The 26,430-nt window shown below is 47.8% G+C and overlaps 2 protein-coding genes across 2 annotated transcripts in view; one reads left to right on the plus strand and one right to left on the minus strand.

The window, feature by feature from the left end:
- Positions 1-226, plus strand: part of ccdc66 (coiled-coil domain containing 66) — a 7,138-nt gene extending 6,912 nt beyond the window's left edge. Inside the window, 1 exon segment of the mRNA XM_069712708.1 lies at positions 1-226. This exon segment is cut by the window's left edge and continues 311 nt beyond it. The gene's annotated coding sequence lies outside the window, so the exon portion shown is untranslated.
- A 1,718-nt stretch (positions 227-1,944) lies between these two features.
- On the minus strand, positions 1,945-24,096 carry tasora (transcription activation suppressor a). Its single transcript, XM_069712614.1, is given in 29 exon segments — positions 1,945-2,727; positions 2,808-3,537; positions 10,125-10,274; positions 10,386-10,564; positions 10,892-11,000; positions 11,148-11,307; positions 11,429-11,551; positions 12,081-13,216; positions 13,422-13,643; positions 13,646-13,831; positions 14,219-14,420; positions 14,639-14,793; positions 14,918-15,046; positions 15,887-16,067; positions 16,154-16,468; positions 16,543-16,721; positions 17,163-17,237; positions 17,403-17,475; positions 17,790-17,893; positions 18,001-18,104; positions 18,828-18,933; positions 19,059-19,090; positions 19,869-19,999; positions 20,330-20,461; positions 20,571-20,662; positions 20,887-20,959; positions 21,182-21,274; positions 21,353-21,498; positions 23,629-24,096. Coding segments are annotated over 29 exon segments (6,114 nt in total). The 5' UTR covers positions 23,933-24,096; the 3' UTR covers positions 1,945-2,234.
- Between the last annotated feature and the right edge of the window lie 2,334 nt (positions 24,097-26,430).

A 26,430-nucleotide genomic window follows, 5' to 3' on the forward strand; every position in this document is an offset into this window, starting at 1 on the left:
ATTTCTACGTCACGTCAAATCTTCTGAATCCAAAAACTTCATTCAGGTGAGCGACGCTTCACGTGAAGTTTGTTTTTACGATGCACTTTCCCATTCAAAGGACTCGGTACCAGACGGGTGTCGGAAGTTTAACCTCGACTTATTTAAATCACGAACAGACTCGACGTCTCGGCTTTAAATTTCCTGTTTTTATTTATTGTAAATGTAATAAATCATGTGAAGTGCAGTGAAACCTGTTTTTGTTTTGATTTCACAACCGACAGTAAATTTAATTACAACACATTAAAAAACTGGATTCAATCTTAAACTGATAAAACTAAACTTTATAACTCTGATCTTATATTATTGTATATTTAACTTTAAGAAACAATAATATAAAATAATAACTTGATACTCAAGTCGGTCGCTGTGATCGATTTCAGGTTCTTCAGGCTGAAAGTACACGAGGAATAAAATAATAAAAAGTAAGTTTTAAATGAAGGCAGCTCTTTTAAGTGAGTGAGCTGAAACTGTAAGTTCATTATTATATTTTAATATTTGTCAATTCTTTAAGCAAAAAAGCCAAAAATGTCGTGTCTTGACTTCTCAAATGTAAATACTTCCAGGTGATTTAGTGAGATTTTAAATATTTTTTTTATTGACCAAACGTTCAATCATTTAAATGAGAAAAATCTGAAGATTTATCAAATATAAAAAATAAAATCTTTCACGATAAGCGCTTATTGACACCTGATTTTCCACCGCCGGCATTTCTCTTAAAAGTGTGAACGTTCGCAGACGTCATGTAGAAGATCGGGAGGTGTTTTTTTTTAGACAGATGTGTTCCCGAGTCCGTCGGAGATCCGCCGGTGGCGACTTCTACTGTAGAAACAGGAAGCTGAACAGGAAGCTCGCCGCTGCACCCACTGAGCGCGCTCAGTACGCAGGTTCAAAGCTTGGAAAATTCACAACGAATTCGCATTCAGAAGGAAAACGTGGAGCCGACGTCGCAGGTTTCTGCAGGCAAATTTTAATACAAAACCTCTGATGTAAAAAACAGAACATAAAAAAATGATTTTTAAGTTAAAACAGTTGTTTGTTTCTAGATACAACAACAACGCAACACGAACAGCTCCCAAAGTGGCAGAAAACCAAAAGGTCCAGTACAAAAACAAAAACATCTTTTTTTTTTTTCTTTTTTTTTTTCCTTTACAAGTTATGACCAGCGTCCTCCAGAAGACGCGTCGGGTCGTCCTTCCATCGGAGTCCTTACGAGCTCCTTTTTTTTTTTTTTTAAGTTCTTCCATCGTATTGTTTTTTTTATTTGTATTTTTTTTTAATTCAGCGGCTCATGTTTCCTCCCTGAAGAAAAACAACCACAGGAATAAACCCGTCCGAACGGCGCGGCGGGGAACGAACTGCAGGTGGCGCCGCGTTCGATAAAAATGGGAACATTTCAGTGGTTCGGTAATAAAAATGGGGAGAGTCGTCCTTCATCCGGTCCGACGGCGGTCTCTCGGGGGCGGGAACGGACTTCTGTACATGTCGGGGCGGATCTCCTGATGACTCCTCACCGTGTTGTCGTCAGGTTTTTTGTGCGTCCAAACGCGGCCTTCTGCTTCCGTTTTAAAGCCTGCAGTTTGTACCAAACGACAAGTTTCACGCTCGAGGAAAACTTTTTACACCTTCTTGAGTCGACACTCTGAGGAGCACGTCGGGGTTGTTTTTTGTTGACGTCGACACTTTTCTACAGATTTTTGTTGTCCTATCGACACTAAACTGAGAATTGTCGGACACGTGAAGACGTCTCGTCGGGAAATTACAACTTTTTTTTTTTTTTGAAAGATTAAATGAATAATGAAAAATATACATATTAGAAAATGAGTCTCTGAAAACGACCTTCTGGTGTTCAGATTGAAGAGCGACTCGCTCATTTCCATCCGGTTTGTGTTAATGAATCCAGTTTTAACACTTTAAAAGTGCAACGAGCCTTTTGAGATCTTTTAAGAGACTTACAGCTGATCGGACGTCTGTCTGATCTAACAGGAACCTTCGACGCCGGCTTCCTGATTCTATCTCAATAAATGTATATTTTAGGTTGGTGAGCCGACATCAACGTCACATTTGATTTTGTGAAGATGAATAATGGACCTGCAGAGTGGACTCTCTTCATTCCTTCTTTAGTCCAGGATTTAGTTTCATATTTGGGACGTTGGGACGAGAGTTTGATCGGCCGGTGTCTTTAAACCGGACCTCTACATCCCGTTGAAGCCCCCCCGCGGCCCCCCTCGGTAGCTGCTGCCGCCCTGGCCGGCGGGGCTGTGGTACCCTCCCACCAGTCGAGGACCGCCGAAGTCCCTGCCGGCCGGCGGGAAACCCCAAACCGCAGCGGCAGACCCCGTGGGGCCTAAACCCCCGGTCCAGATGGGCACGGGCCCCAGGAGGCTCCTCATCCCTCCCAGGGAGGCCAGAGGCCCCAGCGGGGGGCCCGGGGAGAACGGCTGGGTGTGGAGTCGGTGTGCGTGGGAGGGGTGGTGGAGGAGGCCGGCGCCCCGCTGATCCGGCTGCTCCTCGTTCAGGCGCTGCCGTTTGTGGTGATGTTTGTGGCGATGATGTAGGCGTCGTAGACGAGGCGGGTCGGGGTCTTGGTCGCCTTCCTGATCCGTTGCCGTGGTGACGCTGGCAGAGCTGCTGCCCGGCGACGCTCCCTCTCCTCTTATTGGCTGTTCCTGGTCGGACTGCGCGTCTCTACAGGAAGAAGACAGGAAGCGGTTCATTGACAAAGAAGTTACAGACTGCGGGGAAACAGCAGTGGTTCTGTGACTAACCTGGATCTGTCGCCCTCTAGAGAACAACCTGCGGTACTGCAGGAGGTTCCACCGGGTTCAGCTGCTTGTTCTTCTTGTTCAGTTGTTGTTTTTTCTCTCCCGTCATCGGCTGTAACCGCAGCTGCGTTTTGATTGGACGTGAAGGCGGACGTGTCACTTTTACCGGAGCCGTGGTTTCCTCCCTGTGACCCCACCACTCCCCCCGGAGAACCGTCTCTTCCCGGACCTCCTCCTCTCCTCCGTCCGTCCCTGGGAGGCTCCTCCCTCCTCTCCCCCTCCCCCACCATTGGCTGCAGTGCGGAGTGAATGAAATCCAGAGTGGCCGCCATCGCTTCCTTGGTGCAGAGCTGGTCCGAGTCCGGACCCAGTGAAGGGATGGTGTGACCGGGGGTGCCGAGGAGGGTCCTGAAGGGGTTGAGGTTCAACTCCGCCAGCGACTCCAATCGCTGCTGCTGCAGCTGCAGCTGCGGCGAGAGCGCCCGACGCTCCGCCCGCAACTGCAGGATGGCCCGCCGGAGATCCTCGTAGTCTTTGTCCGAGCGATGCGGCACGCCTTCCTTACAGGAGGCGTCCGGGACGAGCTGGTCGGAGGGGGAGAGGTGGGGGAGGCCGGAGCCGGGCTGAGGGAGGAGGTTCCCGGAGGAAAGAGGGTGGACGTGCTCCGGGAAGATGGAGGGGCAACGTTTGGAGCCCGACGCTGAGTCAGCGAGACCGATCTGTCTGCCGAGACCTGAGGACAGGAGACAGAACCGAGTAGAACACAGAGACAGTAGGACACCTCAGACTGGATATAAAACGATATAAAACCTCAGACTAGATATACAGTGGTGTGAAAAAGTGTTTGCCCCCTTCCTGATTTATTTTTTTGCATGTTTGTCACACTTAAATGTTTAAAAAATTGTCCTGCTGCAGAACCCAAGTTGGCTTCAGCTTGAGGTCACGAACAGACGGCCGGACGTTCTCCTTCAGGATGTTTTGGTAGACGGTAGAATTCATGGTTCCATTTATCACAGCAAGTCTTCCAGGTCCTGAAGCAGTAAAACAGGCCCAGACCATCACACTACCACCACCATGTTTTACTGTTGGTATGAGGTTCTTCTTCTGAAATGTGGTGTTACTTTTACACCAGATGTAACGGGACACACACCTTCCAAAAAGTTCATCTTTTGTCTCGTCAGTCCACAGAGTATTTTCCCAAAAGTCTCGGGGATCATCAAGATGTTTTCTGGCAAAAATGAGACGAGCCTTAATGTTCTTTTTGCTCAGCGGTGGTTTTGGTCTTGGAGCTCTGCCATGCAGCCATTTCTGCCGAGTCTCTTTCTTATTTCATGGAGTCATGAACACTGACCTTAACTGAGGCAAGTGAGGCCTGCAGTTCTTTGGATGTTGTCGTGGGGTCTTTTGTGACCTCTCGGATGAGTCGTCTCTGCTCTCTTGGGGTAATTCTGGTCGGCCGGCCGCTCCTGGGAAGGTTCACCGCTGTTCCATGTTTTCTCCATTTGTGGATAATGGTTCTCACTGTGGTTCTCTGGAGTCCCAAAGCTTTAGAAATGGCTTTAGAACCTTTTCCAGACTGATAGATCTCAATTACTTTCTTTCTCATTTGTTCCTGAATTTCTTTGGATCTCGGCATGATGTCTATCTTCTGAGGATCTTTTGGTCTCCTTCACTTTGTCAGGCAGGTCCTATTGAAGTGATTTCTGGATTGAGAACAGGTGTGTCAGTAATCAGGCCTGGGTGTGGCTCGAGAAATTGAACTCAGGTGTGATAAACCACAGTTAAGTTATGTTTTAACAGCAACGATGTCCGAGCAGCCATCCAACGGGGCCCCGGGGTCAAAGATCTGCAAACAATGGGTCTCCGTGCCGTCGTCGCTGTATCCCCCGTATGATACACCAGACACCTCCCAGGTACTGACGGAAAACCGTCACTACGGCCCTTGTTTTACCCCGACGGACCGGTGGCACGGCTCCGCACGCCCCAATACTCCGTCGGTTACGTCGAACGGGCACGGACCGCTCGAGAAGGTCGTTGAGTCGTCTCGGGCTGTTTTGCTGGATCCATCGGCGGGTTTCCCGGCCTGAGCGCAGATAGTGGATGTCCTTCCATCTCGCCGGATCCCGCAGAGCGTTGTGGCTCAGGCGGTCCCCATGGAGGTTGTAAAAGATCTGCTTATCATCTGCGTGTGCCGGCGGGGTTTCTTTAGGCCTCCAGCTCAGATGCCTCGGTCCGTTGTCGACTCTGCTCATCTGAAACAGACGGGATCGTGGCCGCTGTTGTGTTGCAGTTGGGCTCCTCCGAGTCCAACGCTGTGAGAGGGGTGGACTGGTCTTTGTCATTCTCTGGGGGTGGGGTTGTTTCCTCCATTGGATTGTCCCCATGTCCAACATAATCAAATCATAATCGACGTCCTCCAATGCCCCAATTGATTCCAGCCAGTCTTGTTCAGGGTTAGTGGATGCAGGTGATTCAAGCGGCAAAGCAAGCGGCTTTTCACCGTCTGTGGAATCAGGCGAGTCAGCAGCCTGGTAGAAAAGGGTGGAGACCACTCCCATGTCATCTCCATACGTCACATCCCAGAGAGGCCCTTCATGGTTGTCAAGTGCCATCAGCTGCCCGATGATTCCATCAGGATTAGGTTCTATGATCGTTAAAGATATGTTAAGTCCCCTCCTCCGTTTCCCATCTGTTATGTCCTGCCATACAAGGCAAAGTGTTATGATGCCGTCTTTTGATTGGGTTTTTTGATACCAGGAAGTGACTTGTGTCATGTCACTCTTGCGTTGAGTTCTTTATTCTCCAGATCAAATTTTCTCTTTATAGTTTAAACGATATTACGTGTCCAGTTTTCAGTAAATTGTGAAACCAACCGTACTCTTTGATTTCCTCTCCCATATGGACAAAAGTGAGCGTCATACTTCCCCATTCCTTCGGGTCGTCATGGATGCTCTGGTGGGCCGATGGCCCTAGAACCTGATTCGCCATAAATCTACGCATCTTTCCATCTAGACCAGTCGTTCCTTCATGACATTTTGTTAGACGGGTGGAAAGGTTACGAGTGCATCCTGCAGAAGATCCCAATCCTCCTGCAGCTGTCATTGGGTCTCAGCTGATTTTGTCTCATGTACAAAATTGTTTCTTGAATATCTTCTAGGAGGGTGGTCTCTGTCCATTTTCCGCATATGTCACCATTTGAACGATTATGTTCTCTACAATATTTTGTACTTTTTAGGTCTCCCTTCAATCTATGTTTTGGGTACGTGCCGTTCTCCAGGTGAGCTGAGGTGCTCATGCAGGTGGTCAGCTTTGTCCAATAACTGTCCATATTGCTCTGGGTCCAATTTTTTACCTCAGAGTTGTTGGGGTTTGGCACCCATATGTAATCTTTGTATCTGTTACCATCCTGGACATTTTTTTCTAAGGTTTGACCCTCGGTCACAGAACGTACTGCAGGCCCATAAGTCACAAACAGCGTCCAATTAAAACCTGTTGTTATGAATTTCGCCTCATTTGGTGTTAGTAATGTACCCCCTTTCACTATGTGTCTGCCGGTAAGGCATTGTCGTGGCAGACTATCACAGGCCGAACCCCCTCGGGTGGTAGCCTCACAACATTCACCTGTTGATACCGGCTGGTCGATTCTATATAAATTCAACCTCATACTATGTTCATGGTAGCAGCGTTCACAGAAAGCGAGCCTGCATTTCCCCGGACCCTCTCTTCCCGGTGCCAGGTCAGATGCTCTGGTTTGTCTCACCAGGTCACCTCTATGGTGCCGAATTCCTTCCCAGAGTTTATTGGCTATTTTACTGCTCCACAAAGCACAGGTGCCAATGTCATATTTCTTCCAGACAACTTTCTTGTTGCCTGGGATGATCTCACCGTATCTGGCTCGATCATATTGGTATCTGTTAATACCGACCTGAAGCCCTCCTCCGCCTGATGACATGAGTACAGTGAGTCTTGCCTCGTAACAGGAGAGCGGAGTATTTGCAGAATCAGCCCTAGTGGCCATGTTTGGAGTTGTCTACAGTCTTGGTCGCAACTGATATGGGTGTGCTACTCCTAGTTTGGTTTGCGTAACTACGTTACTCGTTACCGCTTTTACGGTGTCTTTTCCTTCACACTTGGTAGCAATGGGTTGCCCTGGCTGCAGCCTTCCTCTATCTATCCACACCATGTCTCCTTCCTGTAATGGAATCGGAGAGGGTGGGTTAGTTTTGGGCTGCGTTCTGGGCAATTTTGGCATGCTCAGATATTCATTTAACCTCTTCAAAGGAGTCGGTTGATCCCAATCAAAAGGATGATTTTCCCTTATCCAATCCTTAGCTGATCTGACTGCTCGTTCAGCTACACCATTAGTTTGTGGCACGTAGGGTATAGAAAACACAGCCTGTCATCCCATTGCTTCTAAAGCGTCCAACACCTTATTTTTGAAGCGAGTCCCATTATCCATTCTTAGGGACAAAGGTTGTTTTCCTGTGAAGAACATATTCAACCATTTTGAGACTGTACGTCCCGTTGCTCTCCCAAGCAGAACAACTCTCGTGTCACCTGTCCCATTATCAGTAATGACCAAGAAGTATCTATTACCGCCGGGGCGAGTCCTCTCAAACGGTCCTGCAATATCCATTGAAAAATGTCTTGCACGCATCCTTCACAACTTTTCTTAACCCCAGCGAACACTTTTTATAGGTTGGGAACGAGTATGTGATGGGTATTAAGGTATTCTGTTCTCTGTACTCTACTCTTTGCTCGGGTCGACCCCTGGGAGGCTGCCTGTTCGCCCGGCGATCCCCGTTTTTTGACTCCTGATTTGATTTAGCTCTCCACTTTTGCATGTTGAGTTTGCATGTTCTCCCTGTGCTTGCGTGGGTTCTCTCCGGGTTCTCCGGCTTCCTCCCATCATCCAAAAACATGCACCTCAGGTCAGGTTACCTGGCGCCGCGCTAGTGGCAGCCTGCTGCAGCAGCTCCCCCCTGAGAGCCCCCCTGCTGTAGTGAAGACATTTCCCCTCGGGGATTAATAAAGTGTATAAAATTAAAAAAAATTAAAAAAATTAAAAAAAATCAAATCACTAGGCATTGTTTGAGGTTTTGCAGATTTTTTTAGTGACTAGGCTACATCTATCGTACACTAGCATCTCCGTTCATAAGACATTTTTTCTGTGGCGAACTCAACGCTCCCTTGTCCCATAGGACTTTTATTGCTTGTGTTAAGGTAGTCTGCCTGTCATTCACGGATTTTGTAAGTTGGTTGATGACCTCGTCCATTGGGTCTTCCCCGGGACTGTCGGCCTGCAATTTAACAAGTCCTGTGCTGTGCCTTTGGAGGAAATGAGCACATCTCGCTTGATTTTAAGAAATGCCGTGGCGGTTGGGTCAGATAACAATATGTCAAGTCCCTTCTCTACGCATCTATGGACAAATTCTGTGTCTCCTTCACCTGATTTCCGTTCCGGGATCATGTCAGTGAGCATTTCCATTCTACTGAATCTGATGCCTGTGGCCATGTGTGGTTGTGCAAAGTGTGCGGGGGAACACTGATATTGTATATCGGGAGAGATGTGGTTCTGTTAGGGGTGTGTGTGTTCCAGCTGAACTCAGGGGCTGGCCTCTGGGGGTACAGGCCCTGAGTGTGGTCTGAGTGCAATGGAGTAGGACACCCATGATAGTTTGGAGTGCTGCTCTGAAGCCCGAGCATGTTCCTCCTCTATGTGCCTTTCTACTGATCTATCCCTGCCGATAGAAATCTTAGCCTGCACATAAGTATGCGTCTTTCCATGGCTTAGTGATTCCTGGCATCTGTATTATCTCTTCAGCTGAGGGGCCGTACACTACAGCCCTCCTCTCCTCTGGTGTAGCTTCGTACCAGGGTATGTCCAGGTAATCTTCCCCCTCCCGTGGCGTATAGCCTCGGTCCTGTGTTACAGGGTTGAACGGGTAACCGTTCATTGTCTGGAAGACGGGGTACAACTGGTGGTTTGTGTGGATCATATGTATGCATCGTCCATGCTTTTGCATTTTTGCGTAATCCTCTACGCGGCTGCCCTGGTAGGGGCAATTCATCCCGCCGTTTGATAGTAGGCCTTCTGGGTGTTGGTGTTCCAGACTCTGTGCCAGGTGACCGGGGATTGCTCCCTGGCTCACTTGGGATTTTATATGGTGATGTGTGAGGTGTGCTTGGCCTCTTTCTCCAAGGAGTTCTCGGGGAATGATATTCTAAATCCTCCTCATCCGCGTCCGGATCTGTGGCCGCACCTCTATCCGGTGTCGGGTGACGTGAACTTTCGTTCTGGTGTTTGTCATGTGATTTTCCAAAAGCTTTTTCTAACATGGTCATTTGTGTGGCTCCGTCTACCAGCACCCTGATTGTATTAGTAACCTCGGACGTACTGTCCCAAGGGAATCCTGCTGCAAAAATCAGGACCATGTCATCGCTACTGTGCCCTTGATATCTGGCACCCTGGGTGCGTAGTCGTATAGTGACTATGGGTTCTCCCTCATCTTCACCTGCCTGCATGACCTGCTAGAGCAGCTGATACATGTGGTGCACCGCTTCTGACTCTTCCCTGCCGATTATAGCTAGACTGTGCTGTGAATACAGCCCAGCCAGGTTCCCAGCACTACCCTGGTAGTGTGGTTCGCCGCTGAACAATGTGGATCCCACATTCTGCTGAAGGATAGCCCTATTTCTGCGGTTATATTCTCTACCATGTGCTCTCCTAACCTGTCTAGTGGTGGTGGTGGGGGGGAAACTCTGGTGGGAGAGGAAAACCTCCTCCTCCAGGACCATTTTAAGGGGTGTGTCTCTGAATGGTCTGGTCGGGAGTAAGTGACCTTGGTGGCATTTAAGGCCGCATCGGAGACACGGGGTCACGTATTCTATCTGTTAGTGGCGTGGAAGTATGTGGAATGTAGGGTGGTGGCGGTACTATTGCAGGGAGGTCTGGATAAAGATCTCCTGTAAACCCCAGTTCTGGTGTATGTGGGAGGGGGGGCGACGCCCAGTGCAAACTGAATTGCTTCAAATAATTTTTCGCTCTTGGTGAGGATGACCACATCATCATCATCCTTCGTTAGGACTGTCACAGTTCCACTCATGAGCGCCAGCGCAACAATTAAAAAATACCTGCTTTGGGGGCGTGTCTGTTTGATTGACAGGCCTGTGGTGCAGTCAGTTTACAGCTATCGGTGGGCGGGACGTAGTATCGTCAGGTTTCCAATCAGATCAGTCAGAGCCACCGCTGGCTCCTCCCCCAACCTGTCTACATATGGTCCCTTCCTGGTTGCAGCTTGAAACATCGCAACTACTCACCTTTGGGTGCCAGCAGGTCATCTATGAACGGCCGCTTGTCCTTGATGTCATGGCAACCGACCAGTCTGGTGAAGTCGTGCAGGATTTCTTCGACACCGGCCACGATGATGCCGCCGCTAGAGTACGCGAAGAACATCTCGAATCGAGGCTCTGAGTTCAGAACGAGGCGCGAAGGACTCATTACTCGACATCAGGTATACGTAAACATATCGAACACACACAGTTAGACCTGATGAAGAGGAGTTGGAGCTGCGTACGTACCGGTGAGGAAGATGGTGTGTCGGTACTGAGTGTACCGGGCCTGGTGCTCCAGCAGACAGTCCAGGTCGGGGGAGCGATCGTTCGTCATGTCGCAGTGGTGGTACGGGAGGAGCTCCACGATCTGACGCTTCTGATAGGCCGACAGCACGTCCAGCAGGCTGGCTGCATCCATCCTGAACCTGACGACCGCACACACACACACACACACACACACACACACACACACACACACACACACACACACACACACACACACACACACACACACACACACACACACACACGGTGAAATCCTGGATGTTCAAGAGACGACACTCTGAATACTTCCTCTCTAAAGTTATTACTTCCACCTCTGTGTACGTCGCTATGCTCAGAACTTATTTAATTACACCTCAAACAATGACATTAATGGGATTTCTGACTAAATTCCTTCTGAAAACGAGAAAATATGACGTCGCCACAATCCTGTCGGTCGGCGTCGGCTGTTCTACGGCGAGAATCAGTACCTGGCTTGTTCTTTCAGTCTCTTGTAGGTCTTGCAGTGAATCTTCCACTTCCAGACGCTCTCCGGAGAACTGAACTGTTCCAGCGACATCAGCAGCGCCGCCAGCTGATCTGCAGGACGACATCTCACTCATCAACACCTCAGGGATGCATCTGTCCCGTATTTCACAAGTTTCTTAATATGTAAGAAAAGTAGGATGAGAGTTTTGGGATTTAATTATGACAGATTCTGCCGTTGGACTGTGACCTCTGACCTACCATGAGTGATGAAGTCCGGGTTGAGGACGAACTCGTCCGCGACGATGCAGCCTCCGGAAGCGAACAACTCGTTGTAGCTGTTGCTCCTGATGTCACTCAGCGTGTCGATTCCCACGAACATGACGGACGGGTGTCGCTTCAGGGCCACGAGGTCGGGAATCTGGCACACACACAAACACAGTCCTTCAGTTGGTCTTATTTATCAACCAGTGGATCAGCAGCACCAAACGTGAACGTCGCCCCCTACAGGAGGATGCAGAAACAGACATCGTGTTGAACACCTTGTGCACGTTTCCTGTGATGTCCTTGTTCTTGACGATGACCAGCAGCCGGTTGTCGGGGTCGTCTTGGTTCAGAAAGGCGGCCGGACTCTGCTCCACGTTACCCTGCTTCAACAGGTGCTCCTGCAACGCATCAATACACACAAAAACATTCAACTTCAACACCAACGGAGGCTCATTTCTGCACCGAGGAGGACACAAGAAAAAGGAAAAAGACCTCCTGGACTTTCATGAAACTTGGTGGAAGTGTGCAGCACGGACGGAGGAGAATACATGTGGCCCACTTAATGCACTACGTCTTGAAGTGACTCACGTTCAATGGTGACAAAAAACAGGCCATTCTAGGAAATGCAAAGCTTTTTTTAAATGTTTTTTTTTAACGGCAAACTATTCATTTCTGAATAAATATTGTACTGATGATGGTCTAAAATGAGTTTTTAGTTAAATAATGTGTTCACCTTCCAGAAACCAGGTTAAACAGATTCCTTCAGTCCCATTTAGGATTTAATAAAGTCTTCCTTCATTTTACTGTAAATCACAATCACTAATATCCCCATTTATATATGTATTTTATATAAAAAAATCTTCACTTTCTCAAGGTTCTCTTTTGTATTAAAATCTTTTGAATGCATTGAAACATCCGTGCGGTTACCTTGACGTCTTGGTGGACCTGGTCTCCGGGCTCGTTGCAGTGCAGGTGGAAGTGGAGGCAGTTTCTCTTCACGTCTTTGAAGATCTCCTTCAGGCTGTTCAACACCTCCGGCTGCAGCTGGCTGATCAGGGAGCTGAGGGCCGTGGCCTGGGGGGCGGGGCCTGTCGTGGAGCTCGGGCTGGGGACGGGCTCGGAGGGTTCCCCGCTGAACCCCGGTGGAGTCGCGGCGCGGTCAACGGGACTGATCCCGTCGTCCTGCGTCTGCCTGATGTTTCGAGCGGTCGTCCTGCTGACCTCCGCGGTGGGACTCTGTTGTGGTTTCCACGGGGACGCAGAGTCATCGGACTTGTAGATGGAGCCAGAAGCAGACGCGAGGGCGGACACCGTGACGTGAGGACTGGGGGGCTTCCTGCAGTTCGTCGAGTCCGGCTGCTGTGCTTCCCCTCCTCTGGAGGGGGCGGGGCTTTGACCGAGGTCGCCGGCGGTCAGTTCGGCCGCGTTGTCTCTGCCCGCTCGGACGCTGGCCACAAACGCGCTGACGGTGTTGGCCAGCGCGGCGTCGGAGCCGGTCTGGCCGCCGTCCGCCTGGTGATCGTCGTCCAGCTCCGTCAGCATCTCGTCGATGGTGTCCTGCAGCGAGCTCAGGTAGTCCTGGACCGGAGGACACGGCACGTAGAAAGTCACGTACTGTGAGACCGGAGGGAGGCGGGCGTATGGAGCGCTGCTGCTGTCGGCGGCGACGGAGCGCTGAGACTCGGGGAAGTTGTAGTGGATGCCCTCCTCCTGCAGGAGCAGCTCGATCTCCGAGGAGAAGTCCCTCACGCATCGGTCCACGATGTTGTCGATGCCTCTGTTGGGACGGGCCGAGGAGACGGAGGGAGGCGTCACGGACACGTTCTCCTTCTCGCCGTCCTCCTCTCGTGTTGTCTCCATCACCTCCTCTTGGTCGTCTTGAAATTCGTCGGACTCCTCTCCTTCTTCCTTCACTCTCTCAGCTGGCTGAGTTGGTCTGTCCTCGTCCATACGTTCCTCCTTCGGCCTCCCTGTTTCCTCCTCTGCGGGTGGTGGTGGGCGTCCGTCCTCGGCGGGCTCCGATGAAATGGACGTCTCTTCGCTCTTCTTCTCTTTAGACACTCCTGCCGGAGACAGACGCTGTTAGGACACGTTATACCAAGACACCAGAAACTAACATCTCACTATGTGGAGCGAACATCCTGCTGATATTCTACGTACAAAAAAACGCAACAGGAAATAAACTTCTAACTCAAAAAGTAAAGTAAAAACTGCAGGTGGCATCGTGGTCTAAAACTAGAAGCAGAAGCTGAGACGATGTCGTGTTACCTGAAGACTCCCCGGAGACGTCAGCGGCTAAATGCTCCTCGTTAGCACCACTTTGCTTCCTACTAAGTGGGCTGCGCTCATTGGGCTCCAGGGACGGACGGACGGGAGGGTTGTTCTTCGGGGACCGGCGGCGGGTAAAGGGAGGAGGAGGGGAGCTGGTCCGCGGAGACGGAGGAGGGCTGGGCTCTGGGGACGGGCACTGAGACGGGGAAGGCGGGGGCTGGGCTCCGGGGACGGGCACTCCGAGGGCGAGGGCGGGGGGCTGGGGTCGGGCGTTGGCGGAGGGCTGGCCTTGGGGGAGGCGGGGGGAAGGGTTGTCGTGGCGACGCCCGTTGTCGTGACGAGGGGCTGGTAGCGCGGGTCCCGGGGGATGTTCCGGTCCCTGTGGACGTACCTCTCCGAACTCAGACCTGCAGACGAGAGTTCAGCGTTAATACAGACGTCTCAGTCCTTAACGGCTCTGAATATGTATTTAATATAAAATGCTGATAATTGCTGCATCATAAAGAAACTGCTTATAAAACAATGAGCTTTGGGTGTTTTTTTGTCTCCAATATTTGGCAGTTCATTTTCCAGAGCACAGCTGTGATTCCAGATTCTGGATTCGGTTTTATTTCCAAACAATGGGCCTTTTTTTTTTTTTTTTTTTTTTAGTGATATCATGATGTATTTGTATATTAAGTGGATGTATACTGCTGTTAATGTTTGTATCTGTTGTAAATAAATCAGTTTAACTACTGAATTATGATGTAAAAACCAAACATTTTTCTATAAACGGTATGTTTTGATGTACAGACCTGTGATGGGGATGAGGACCCACGGGATCTCCCCCTCTTCCTCCTGCTCTTCGAAACTTGCTGCTGTCCTCCACATCCATCCTAGTCCTCCTCCTCCTCCTCCTCCTATTCCTCGACCTGCTGGTCCGTGGTGATTCGTCTCCCCGCTGTGTGAGCCGGGACTGAAGCCCTCCAAACTACTGACGCTGCCCGCCATCTGCTCCTACACACACACACACACACACACACACACACACACACACACACACACACACACACACACACACACACACACACACACACACACACACACACACACGTAGTGGTGGTGTGAAGGTAGTTTCATGGACAGGATGCTGACAACACCCACCAAGAACTCTTTAACTGAACATATGGGCATTAACGTATTTAACCAGGTCAGAGGTTCGGGTCAGAGGTTACCTCCAACTCTTCCTGCTTCCTCAGGTCGATGTCACAGCTGGTGGGCAGGCCCAGCTTCGTGGCCAGCCTATCGAACGGACAGGACTCCCTCAGCCCCTCCTCCCGCGCCTCAGAAAGGCTCTGATTGGTCCCTCCCCTGGCGGCCTGGTTGAGACCTGAAGAACGGGAGTTTTAAAAAAAATGCTGTTAACGCCATCGAGACCGAAGGATTTTAAGATTTTTCCTGAAATGAAACAGGATGAAAGAACAGAAGGAATATGAATATCAGTATCCAGTCACCTGTCAGCAGGCCGAGGAGTTTGACGGTGAGTTCAGATCCGTCGTCCCTCAAATCGACGTCCCTCAAACCCACGGAGCCGATCATGGACGAGAGGGAGACGGGAGAGGAGGCTGCCGGGCTTCCATCAACTGAGGAGCCAAGAAGAAGACGTAAGACACCGACTGAGAGCTCAGCAACAACATCAGAGCAATTCAAGATCTCTGAAGGTGTGTTAGGACTGATTTCAAGAAAACTACTGAATATCTACAGAAGCCCCCTTTTTCACAGGCGGTACCGGCTCGACTCGACTCTTCTTCTTCTTTACTTTTGGGCAAAAGTCATAGATAGTCCTGGTACTGTCTTTGTTATCAGTCATAGACTGTTTATAAAAGTGGACGCAGGTTCCAGGTCTGAAAAATGAGGCTAATGTGGAAGGCCTGAAAGCTGCAATACCACCGACGGCCACTAGAGGTCGGCTCCCAAAACCTTTCGGCTTCTTAAACTCCCATTCCACTTCTCTCATGAAATACAAAACTTAGTTAGTATCATGGTGTCATTCACTAAAGTCGACGCCTTCTTATTAGTTACAGTGACCCCAATTTATTAGTTTTTTTTTTTAATTCCCTGGAATATTTCGCTAATTGCAAACTGTCGAACCACGGAGTGGTCAACTGGAGTGTTCCTCTGTTTGGTTGGATCCAGCGAGTGTTACGTTGACATCAAAATCGTTTTGCACGATGTCGCCATGGTAACGACGCCACATCGATGTTTTTTTTTTTTTAATCTACAGCGGAGAAGAGACGAGTCGGAACCGATAAAAGTTCACTGAAAGAAAAACACGAGTCCCTCGACGCCACAAGGACTCGCAGAAGAAGGTGGTTTCCATCAGTTCACCAGCGCCCCTCCCCCCTCCCCACCCCACCCCCGACATCGAACAGCTGCTGCTGTTCCCTTGTGCATGTTATTTGTTATTTTTCTGGTCTCCTCACCTGTGATCTTGTGTCTCCCGAGTTCCTGTGACGTTTTCAGGAATTTCAGCGCCCTCTCCGCCGCCTCCTGCTCCTGCTTCCTCTTCCTCCCCGGAGGCCTCAGTCCGTCCGCCACCTCCCTCTTCACCTCGTTTTCCGCGTTCCTCTTGCAGGTCATGACGAGGTCGATCAGCTGCTGCATCTGAGCGACACGGGAAAAGGTCGACGTCAGTATTTAACTCACGGCCTCAATTTCAAAATGTCCGGACGCGGCGCCGTGTTTCTAACCTTCTGCGTGGTGCTCTGTCGGTCTCTGGGGTCGCCCGCCGCCTCCTTCGGCCCGCCGCCCCTCCTGCTCCTCCCCTCGGGCCTCCCCTCGGGCAGCTGCTCGGGGAGCTGCTCGGGCCTCTCCTCAGGGAGCTGCTCGGGGCCGCAGTGAGCCTCCACCAGCTGCCTGACGCGCGGCACCGGCAGCAGGTAGTGGGTGGGGCAGAACAGGTAGGAGTGCAGGTAGCTATCCAGGTTCACCCGATGGTGTTTGGGAGGCAGGGTTCCTCCCTCGTCCAGCTTGGAGTCGAACTCGTCCATCGGGTACTCCCGGGCCTGGAGGAGACGGAAACACCTGCTTTAGTAACACGAAGGGAAACGACGGGAACCTGGAGGCCGGCAGCGGTTACCTTTCCGTCCTTCAGGCCGATGAGGTATTCCCGCGCCTGGTGCTCCACGCCTACAGACAGCTCGGCGGGGGGGTCGGTGCGGGCTTTGACCAGCGCGTGGTGCAGCGCCGGGACGAACTGCCCCAGCCGCAGCATCACGGCGGCGCCGGACGTCGACGGCGGTGAGGCGGCACGGGGTGCTGCCGCAGGGACGAACACACAGAAAACAACATCAACATTTACAGCGCGGTTTTAGCAGATGCCCAAACTCACCGGGGTCGAGTCGAACGGGTCTGAGCACGATCCACTGAGACATGTTTCAGTTGGTAAAACATTAAAAACTAAGCGCCACCCAACAGTGACGTCACTCGTTGGTTCGTGAACTGCAGTTATTGCTCATTCGGAGGACACTACGCCCCTGAAACGCAAAACCTGACACCACAGACCTGTCAATCAAACAAACACGCCCCCACAAACATACCGCTTCCTGAGGCCCTAATATCTTTTTATTTATTTATTTTTTCATCTTAAACTCTATTAAAGTTCCTTTTGTAGCGCAGACAACAAAATAACGTTATTATAAAAATATATGGCCGATGTGTAAATTAGTCCCCCCCACCCCCACTCCCTCTGTTACTCACTGGATTTGGCCACATCTCTGGACTCTGGGAAGACAAACAAGGCCTGAAGAGTTCTCTTCCAGCTCTCTCCTCTCTCTGAAAACAGACGCATCCTGTTACGCATCACGCAGACATCTTAACGCCGTTTCCTTGGTCCTCCCACCACGAAGCTGTCTGAAGCTCAAATCCTTGTGTAATATCAAATATTGTAAATATCATCCCGTTCATAATGTGAGTGTGGCATTAGGTCCGGTGTCGTACCGGTGGGCGTGGCCATCTGAACGCTGGACAGCAGGAAGAGGAAGCCTCGGTCTGTAAGTGGAGAGACCAGAACCTGGAGAGGACACACAAGCCTCCGTCAATCTTTCACAGCCCAATGAAACACGTGTGCATTTTTCATAATAAAAGTGAAAAGAAAATGGTATCATGATTTTTTTTTTTGTATCATTACCCAAAAACAAATAAGCTTCAAATTTTTTTATATGTCAGCATGAACGTGATCGTTTGCCTGTGGTTAGTTTGTTCCTCTAAATTATCTGCAATCAAATCACTTCCACAACACTGAAGTCGCTTTGGAAAGACAAAAATCTCTGATTCCACCCAGCAGAAATAAAATGCTCTGCGATGTTTAGAGAAAGCAGAACCCACCACTCTCTTCTCCTCCAGCTCCTGCAGCAGTCTGGACAAGCTGGTGGTCGACCGACTCCTGTCAATCACCTCCAGAAGACTGCAGCAGTGGCCGTCCTTCACAACTACGCACAGAAACATACAAACTGTCATTCAACTACTAGAATTTATACCTTTAAACTGACGATGTCAACATTAAATAGTGTAAATGTACTCGTGGTGTGAAACGTACCTTCTTGGCTGCTGCTGTAGAGGTTGTAGGCGAACAGGCCGGAGGGGAAGAGTTCGGTCGCCGCCTCCAGCCGCATCAAATTACCGACATCCAACTTGTCCGGTCTGAAGGAGACACGTGAGCGATGTAAACAAAGCAGAGGCGAGTCCTTTTAAAAGCCGAGGATGCGCTCGTTTAACTAATGAAATAAGCCTCTGTGACTAATAATCTACGGCAGCTGGATATAACAGCTGATTTCCTGCAGCTGTTAACCAATCACAGCGTCCCACCGAGGAGACGGATGATGTAATTAAGAGGGTTAAATGAGGCAGAATTTGACCTGATGAAGGTGGTGTGTGTCATAGTTTGTATGACGTGGATGAATTTGATTTTGATGCGGTCATCTCACTTCATGTGACTCGTCATATTTTCAGAGTTTCTAATTGGCTCAAACCAGATGTTCCCAAACCCTTCAGACCATGAAGTGAACCAAATTGACCCAAAAACCACCTCCTCCTGCAGACACCGACAACTTTAGACTGCGTCAAGTTCGCGTCATGTCGGACGTGATGTCACTTCCCCCTGCGCGTCTTATTTCTAAAATGTTGAAATAATTTACAACTACTTTTTATATCATTATAATTTGATGTACGTGTAATAACAGTTGTCTGTAATCTAATAAAAAAATGAAATGATGATTTTGTTTTTTGGGACTACAATGGTTTCGGCCTTTCAACGATACACTGGAGTACCACCGGGTGAAAGCCTGGCGTACCACCGGTGGGTACACAGACCACAGCTTTGGGGAACCACTGGGCTGAAAACAGTGTGAGGAGTCGAGTACTCACAGTCTGTGGGGCAGGAAGGGAGGCGAGGAGGAGCGGAGGGACACCTGGAACAGAACCCGCTCGGCTTTCACCAACTCACCGCTCCACACGGTGAACTGAGCGCGCTCTGTGGGAGCGAAGACACCACCAGAGAGATGAAACACGGCAGAGAGAACATCCTACTGGGTCTTAATCATCTATATTAAATATTAAAGCTGTGTGATGAAACGGAGGAAGGGGGGGGTTCCTCACCTTTACTCGCCTCCGCTGACTGACTGTTCAACCTGGAGACGACAAAACACAAACAACAGTTCAGACATCAAGCTTGAAGCTCACGCAGGTATTTAGACTGAATCCTGAATAATTCACATTATTCAATCAAGTCAAAATCATAATAATAATCCAGATTTCTGATTTCTTTTTACCCTCCAGGTGGCTGATTTATTTCACCTTCACCAGTTACACTGACACCGATATTTATCCTCGGATTTTATTTTTTTTATTTAGATTTTAGAGTAAAATAACTTTAAAATAATAAATTAATAAATTAAAAAAAAGATGATTACAATGGGGAGGGGTGGGGGGGACACAGAAGAAGGGATCTATGTGCACCTAAGGAAAAAATAAAACCTGAACATGTGATCCTGTAGTATGATGTCATCTATATGCAAGACATGTTTTCTCTTTGGTTTTCTTCTGTTGTTTTTTCCCCTCCGGACTTATTAATTCATTTATTTGTCTCTATGAATCCATCTGTTTGTTCCTGTAGCGTTAAACAATAATATACTTACAAAACGTACCGAGCCTTTCAAAAACTAATCAAACTAATTTAATTCCCCTCCAAAAAAACAAAAAAAAATCTTCGGTGGAGTCAAAGCGAATCACTTCCTCAACCGCAGGAATGTTTGATGAAAACACAACAAACAAACTAACACGACTGATCAGCAATAAATAAATCAAACAAAGCACCTTCATGTCCTCCAACAGCTCCACAAACTGTTCGGCGACCTCCTCAATCAGATTATTCAGCAATATAGAGTTTAATGTTTTTAAACTGCGTACCTGACGGGTGCCAGAGGTTTGCTGGGCAGCGGAGCGTCTTTTCCTTTAACCTGGAAGGAGACGACGGCGTACGGACAAACCTGGCGAGGCCGCGGACGCAGCTCGTCGAACGAATACTCGTAGAAGTATTGCTGCAAAAAAAAAAAAAAAAAAAAAAAAAAAAAAAAACAAGAGGACAGAAGTGTTCAGAGTCGCACTTCACTTCCTGGAAAGAAAACTCGTCTTTGATTTCAGTATGTCAGTTAAAACAAGTTCAGTCTTGAATCAAAGAGGAAACACAAGCAGCAGAAAGATAAAGATTAAAAAAAAAAAAAAAAAACGGCTCAAACTTTCAACATAATAATTTACTTTCAAAATGTGACGGAAAGCTGCTTCGTAATCATCCGTGTGAATTAACGTCCGAGAATAAGCGCTGCGTTTCTGTGTATTTAATAACACGTTTTATTTATTTTTTTATGTACCTGTGAGAGTTCGAAGGCGCGGTAGGACGAGAGCGACGTGACCTTGCTGGCGTTCTTGGAGATGTGGCTGTCGAAGCGCGGCGTCGGATCCTGAAGGTTTTTCATGTTCTCGTAGATGCTCTTCACTTTTCCCTGAAAGACCAAAAATATATAAATAAAAGCATACAAATGAACAATTTTGGAGGGAAAAATATATATATATATAGATAGATAGATAGATAGAAGGGAGACTGTGACTTACCTTCATCACTTTGAAGATGACGATCTCCCCCCTGGTTCCAGGCATGAGGGGGTTGATGTGCAGAAGGTCGGAGTACCTCGACAGATACACACCTGACACACACACACACACACACACACACACACACACACACACACACACACACACACACACACAGAAAAAAATTCTGTTATAAAAGTCTCCACTGGAAATTACACACTAGACCCTAGAGAGAGAGAGAGAGAGTGAGTGAGTGAGTGAGTGAGTGAGTGAGTGAGTGAGTGAGTGAGTGTGTGTGTGTGTGTGTGTGTGTGTGTGTGTGTGTGTTCACTCCTACCTTTCGTGGGGTTTCCCAGCACCGTGATCCAGCTCTGACCCACAAACAGTCCTTTCTCACAGAGCTGCTGCAGCTGCAACATACGAGTCGTTTCACAGATGAGAAGTCAGATCATAAATGACTCAGTGACAGAAATCAGCTGATGATTCTGGTCCAAAAACACCGTCGATCTTTTAAAAAAAATCTGTGACGTTTGCTTGTCTTTTTTTTTTTTTACAAACCCAGGAAATAAAAATTTCACCTGACAACTTCAGCTGGTACAAATTAACTGATCACATCTTCGTGTTCATCTCACCTTCCCAGAGTCGGTCATTAAGAAACAGTAGCTCTCCTCCAGCTCCTTATCCGTCCTGCCCTCTGACTTCATCTCCCGCCTCTTCTCCACAAACTGAAAACACAAAACAATCCATCCAACATTCATTCGTATTTTTAAAAAAGGTGACTGTCCGGCCGTTTGTCAGCTCACCTCCTTCTCCAGCGGCTCGCTGTGGAGCAGCCGAGGGTTGCAGTAGGTGAAGCAGCCCGTAGAGTTGGTGTCGATGTAGCTGGAGGTCAGGACGGTCATCATGTCCTCGTGCTCCCTGGACTCAGTGGAGACGAACTGGAACAGAGCTGGAGGACGGACAGGGAAAGACGCGTCACCGGCGGAGCTCATAAATCATAAATACGACGCAGTCTTTTCCCACAAATTGACAGTTTACTTGTGATCGGTGGCGCAGCAGGTAATCGATGTGCAGAGACTCGTGCAGTTTGGGAGGAGGGGGGGGTGTTACGCAGGATATTCTCTGGAGCTACAATTAACAGATGTCCCCCGAACGCCTCATATGCAGGTTATTGGTGCACACAGAAGCCTTCTGGCTTCTAATTGAGTAATTCTGGCTGCACCAGTCCAATAAAACACATCCGACTTTAATGCTGATGTACAATATTGAACGTGTGTAGTTGTTTACTGTGGGAGCTACACATGAAATAACTGGAGCCAACACTGCTCATCCTTTACACAGATCTCAGCCTCCTGGGTGTTTTTCTTTTTAAAAGCCAAATTCCCAGGAGGGGCGAAGAACCGGCAGCAGCTGCCTCCCCGAGCCTGACGAGGGCTCAGCTGGAGCATCTAACACCTCACAAGACATTTAACAAGAGATTAAACCAGGATATACGTGTGTGACACAGGTATGGTGTTTTCACAACTAGTGGGACAACACTGGGGTAAAAACACAGTGGGATTTGTTTGTTTACATTTTTGTTTGTCAAATGCTCACAGCTGTAAATGTGCCAGTTTGAACCCAAATGGTTCATTTTAAACTGTTGTCACTCGGCAATATGTTAAAGTCAGACGTTAAAATGACAATGAAACAACAACGTGTTGAAGTTAGTACGGAGCAAAGTGAACAGAGTGAAAAGGAAACTATGGCGCTCATATGAGACACTATTGAAAAGACAATTAAGACACATGAAACCCAATTAGAAGACAGAAGTGAATGATAACAGAGAGAAATCAAAGAAATCGTAACAGTCTCTGGATATTTGATGGAAGTTACTCTGAAGGCTGCCTTGGCCTAAGGAGCGGGGTTAAACTGGGTTAAACTGGTGTTAAAGTGGGTTAAACTGGGTTAAATTGGGGTTAAAGTGGGTTAAATTGGGGTTAAAGTGGGCTAATCTGGGGTTAAACTGGTGTTAATCTGGTGTTAAACTGTGTTAATCTGGTGTTAAACTGGGTTAAACTAGTGTTAAACTGTGGTTAAATTGGGGTTAAAGTGGGTTAATCTGGTGTTAAACTGGGTTAATCTGGTGGTTAAACTAGTGTTAAACTGTGGTTAAACTGGTGTTAAACTGGGTTAAACTGGGTTAAAGTGGCCAGACAGCGAGGTTAAATTAATTTATAGGACAAAGAGAGACACAACAAACCAACAAACAATCACCATAGCAACAAGACCAATTTACAGCTGAGCGTAATCTTTAACCTGGACGTTATTAAACTTTGACCTTTTACTGCACTTTTTTAAAAAAAATTTTTTTTTTTTTTTTTTTTTTAAGCAATATCAACAACAAAATTGTCCTTAATTTGTTAAGTTTTAAATCTTATGAGTCGTTTTGATGTCAGTAATCAGAAGCAGGAGAAACAAAACACATGTGAGCTCCGACCGACTCGAATGTAAACAAGGAGGCGGTTACTTCCCTTTAGCTAACACTAGTTAGCTCATATAAAACTAAAACTCCAGCTTTACACTCGCAAGTGAATCCCGGAGGATTTACTTTAACTCGCAAACAAACCACAGTCGACCAGAAAGTGAAACTAAACGTCATATTTGATTTAAAAAAACACGTAATTCACGTTGAAGTGGCTAAGCTGCTAGCCGTTAGCATCCTTAGCTTGCCGTTACCCCAACAGACGTTGTCGCCGGTCCGCCGTTCACTGCAACCGAAACTAATCACGGTGGACGTGAATTTAAACGCGACAGCAGAGTTAAACACGCGCTGCGTGTATGTGTGAGTTTGTGTGTCGTTGTGTGTCGTTGTGTGTCCGTAACGAAGCAAAGCCAAGGAGCTAAGAAATGGACTTGTCCGGGAATGGGCGTTTAGCTGTCCGATAATGGAACTCAGCCACTGCTCCCAAAACTTAACTTCAGGGCAACGATTGAAACGTTAAAAAACTGCGTTTAAAACATAAATGTGAATAAAAAGAAAACATCTGTTTGTTCCTCGACTGTAACTTCAGTGAATCGCGGAAGGAGCGCAGCCCACCTCTGTTTTCCTTGGTTTTCCTCGGGATGGTTATCTTGAGGGGCTCCATCGGCATGTACCTCTGGTGGATCCCCGGCTGGATGGAGTTCCTCCTCTCCGTCCTGCCGCCGGCGGCTCCGGGTCGGTCCGCTCCGGGTCGGTCCGCACCGGGCCGGTCCGCACCGGGCAGAACCTCCCGGGCGGGATGGACCTCCGCCGGCTCGCCATCTTGCAGGCTAAGGCTAGCTCGGAGCTCCGCGGCGGCGGCGGCGGCGGACAGCCTCCTCGGACGACCCGTCTCCCGGCGGGCCGAGCCGTCGTCCATTGTCAGACTTCGGGACCAAACCGACGCGTGTCTTCCCAACCGTTACTCCGTCCCCGGTTCCCGGGGCTCGCGATGCCACCGGCCGCTGTTACCTCCCCGTCCCGCAGCAACGCAGGGGGTCGAACCAACACACAGCTCGCGCCATGCTTCCTTGCGAGCTCGGACCTTCTTCACCGAGTTTTAGCTGCAGCTCCTTCGCGACGCGTTACTTCTGCGCCACCTGCTGGAGGTGTTCGGAACCTCCGCTGGCAGTTGGCTTCGTGCGGAAGCGAAAACGAAACGGATTAAATAGTCAAATAAAAATTAAACAGGGAATTGTTGAAGGTCAAGCTCGTTCAAAATAACAAAACTAAAAATAATTATGACGCACTCGATGATTATATTCGATTGAGCACATAAACATAATAAATCTCATAATTCTGCCTTAAAATGTGGTTTTTTTTTCAATTGGACTAATTTTGCATCCCTGTTTTCATTTCATCCCCATTTTGTTTTCATCAGACTTTCATACATACCCCAGATTTTTTTTAAATATTTTCCAGCAGAGATGACTTTAGCAGGTTTATCATTAGTTATAAGTAAAACTGAGCTGGTCCGTTGAAGATGTTTGGTGGCTGCTTCTGGTGTTCCTCAGGGTTCAACCTTAGATCCTCTCTTTTTCACAATCCTTATTCATAACCGTGGACAAAATGATTATACCTGTCAAGTGCACTCGTTTTAAAAAGTGAAAAGTTACTTTTTTATTTTGTCTTCACGAGAACCTTTTTTTTTTTTAAAGACCATCAGTAATCAACCAACCAGTGACAAGACTTCTCTTAAAACAGTTTATTGATGTTTTGGTTTTGTAATAATCAACACATCAGCTGATATCTCAAACTAAATACCACGTTTTTACTTTTTACACAACAAAGTAAAGAGTTTTTTCCAAGAACATTTTTCTTTTAATTGAGATGTGCAAATAACCGACTTATTTAAATTTGGCAGCCTTAATTAATTATTTTCATTGTAATTAGCAACTTCAGCATTGCTAACGTTGACAGCATAGAATTGATTGTCTTCGCACTGTAATCCTGTTTCATGTGTTAGCACATATATTACAAACAGACATGCTTGGCTTTGGTCCTACATTCATATACACAAATACTTCATATACATTCTTTACATACGTACAGTACATACACAACAGGCTCCGCCTTCAACACTTCTCTGATTACCGTTAGAAAAAAAACACTGAACGTTCGCAGCATGTTTTAACAGCGACAGAAGCTGCAGCTGCTTCAGTTTTACAGAATATTTTGGCAAAAAACTTCAGGGATCGATGATCAGAAGTAAAAAATTCACTGAAGATGAATTTAACTGTATTTGTATAATAGAATAAATAGAACGTGATAATCCATCACGACTGGATGTAAAGCGCCGTTTTCTCCAGTGTTTTCAGACAATACAAGTAATCTGAAGAGAGGATCTAAAAGCTGTTTTGGAAACAGAACGAGTTAAAAAACTAAAAAAAAAACGTACTGAGGAGGATTTTACGCTTTAACTGACCTGAAAACAGGAAAATAAAAACCTGAGATACAAGTTTGAGATGAGTAGTTTTTTGTGTGTTTTTTTTTAAGATTTTGCGCTCTGGACACCGACTGACAGGTTTAACAAAATCTCTAACAGAGGTGGTTTGTTTAAATCGTAGCACGGCAGATAGAAATAATGGATAAATATGTGAGAATAACTCCAGTGTGGAAAATACTGTCCTTTTCAAATAGTTATTTTTAATGACACAATTTAACGTCAGCAACTGATTGCAGACCAAAATCTACAACTCAGAGTGTTTCCAAAGGCCGGACCAGTGCAAAATATAAGAGACTTTTAATTATGGAAAAATAAAGTAAACTGGGATAAAACTTTTTTTAACAGTTTTGGCCGATGAGGTGATCTTCGGCCACATTTAGACGAACCATCAGGTCAGATTCAAATAAAAGTCTTGAAGAGCTGCATCATTAAAACTGTCGTGTTATTCGTGTGTGAGATGGAAGCGCGAGCGACTTTGAACAAACGTCATCAGTTCTCTTGATTTCAGAGACACGAGTCAGTGCAGCACACTGGTTACCGCGGTTACCAGCAACCTGGCGACAGCAGTTACGGAGACGTTCGATTTCATTCCTCGGGAGAAGTCACGGAGATCGGTCAGCGGCTACGGCGTGACAGCGTGGAGGAGAACAAAACGGAGAACGGAAGAGGAAACTATTTCTTACAAAATTTATAAAATCAATCAACTCTCCGTCTTCTGTGATTGGCCGCGAGACACAACAGGAAACAGTCACGCCAGCGTGTGGACTCCGCCAAAATAAAACAACGCATTTCACATTTCTGTGAACGCTATGCATAAAAATAAAAGTTGGAGAATAAAAACAGAATCATCAGCTGATCTTAAGGCCGGCCCACGTCAGCTGATCTTAAGGCCGGCCCACGTCAGCTGATCTTAAGGCCGGCCCACGTCAGCT

This window comes from Brachyistius frenatus, unplaced genomic scaffold (genome assembly GCF_029030835.1).
Source record: "Brachyistius frenatus isolate BFR_SWC_R1_liver_20210118 unplaced genomic scaffold, ASM2903083v1 Contig_111, whole genome shotgun sequence".
Taxonomy (NCBI): domain Eukaryota; kingdom Metazoa; phylum Chordata; class Actinopteri; family Embiotocidae; genus Brachyistius; species Brachyistius frenatus.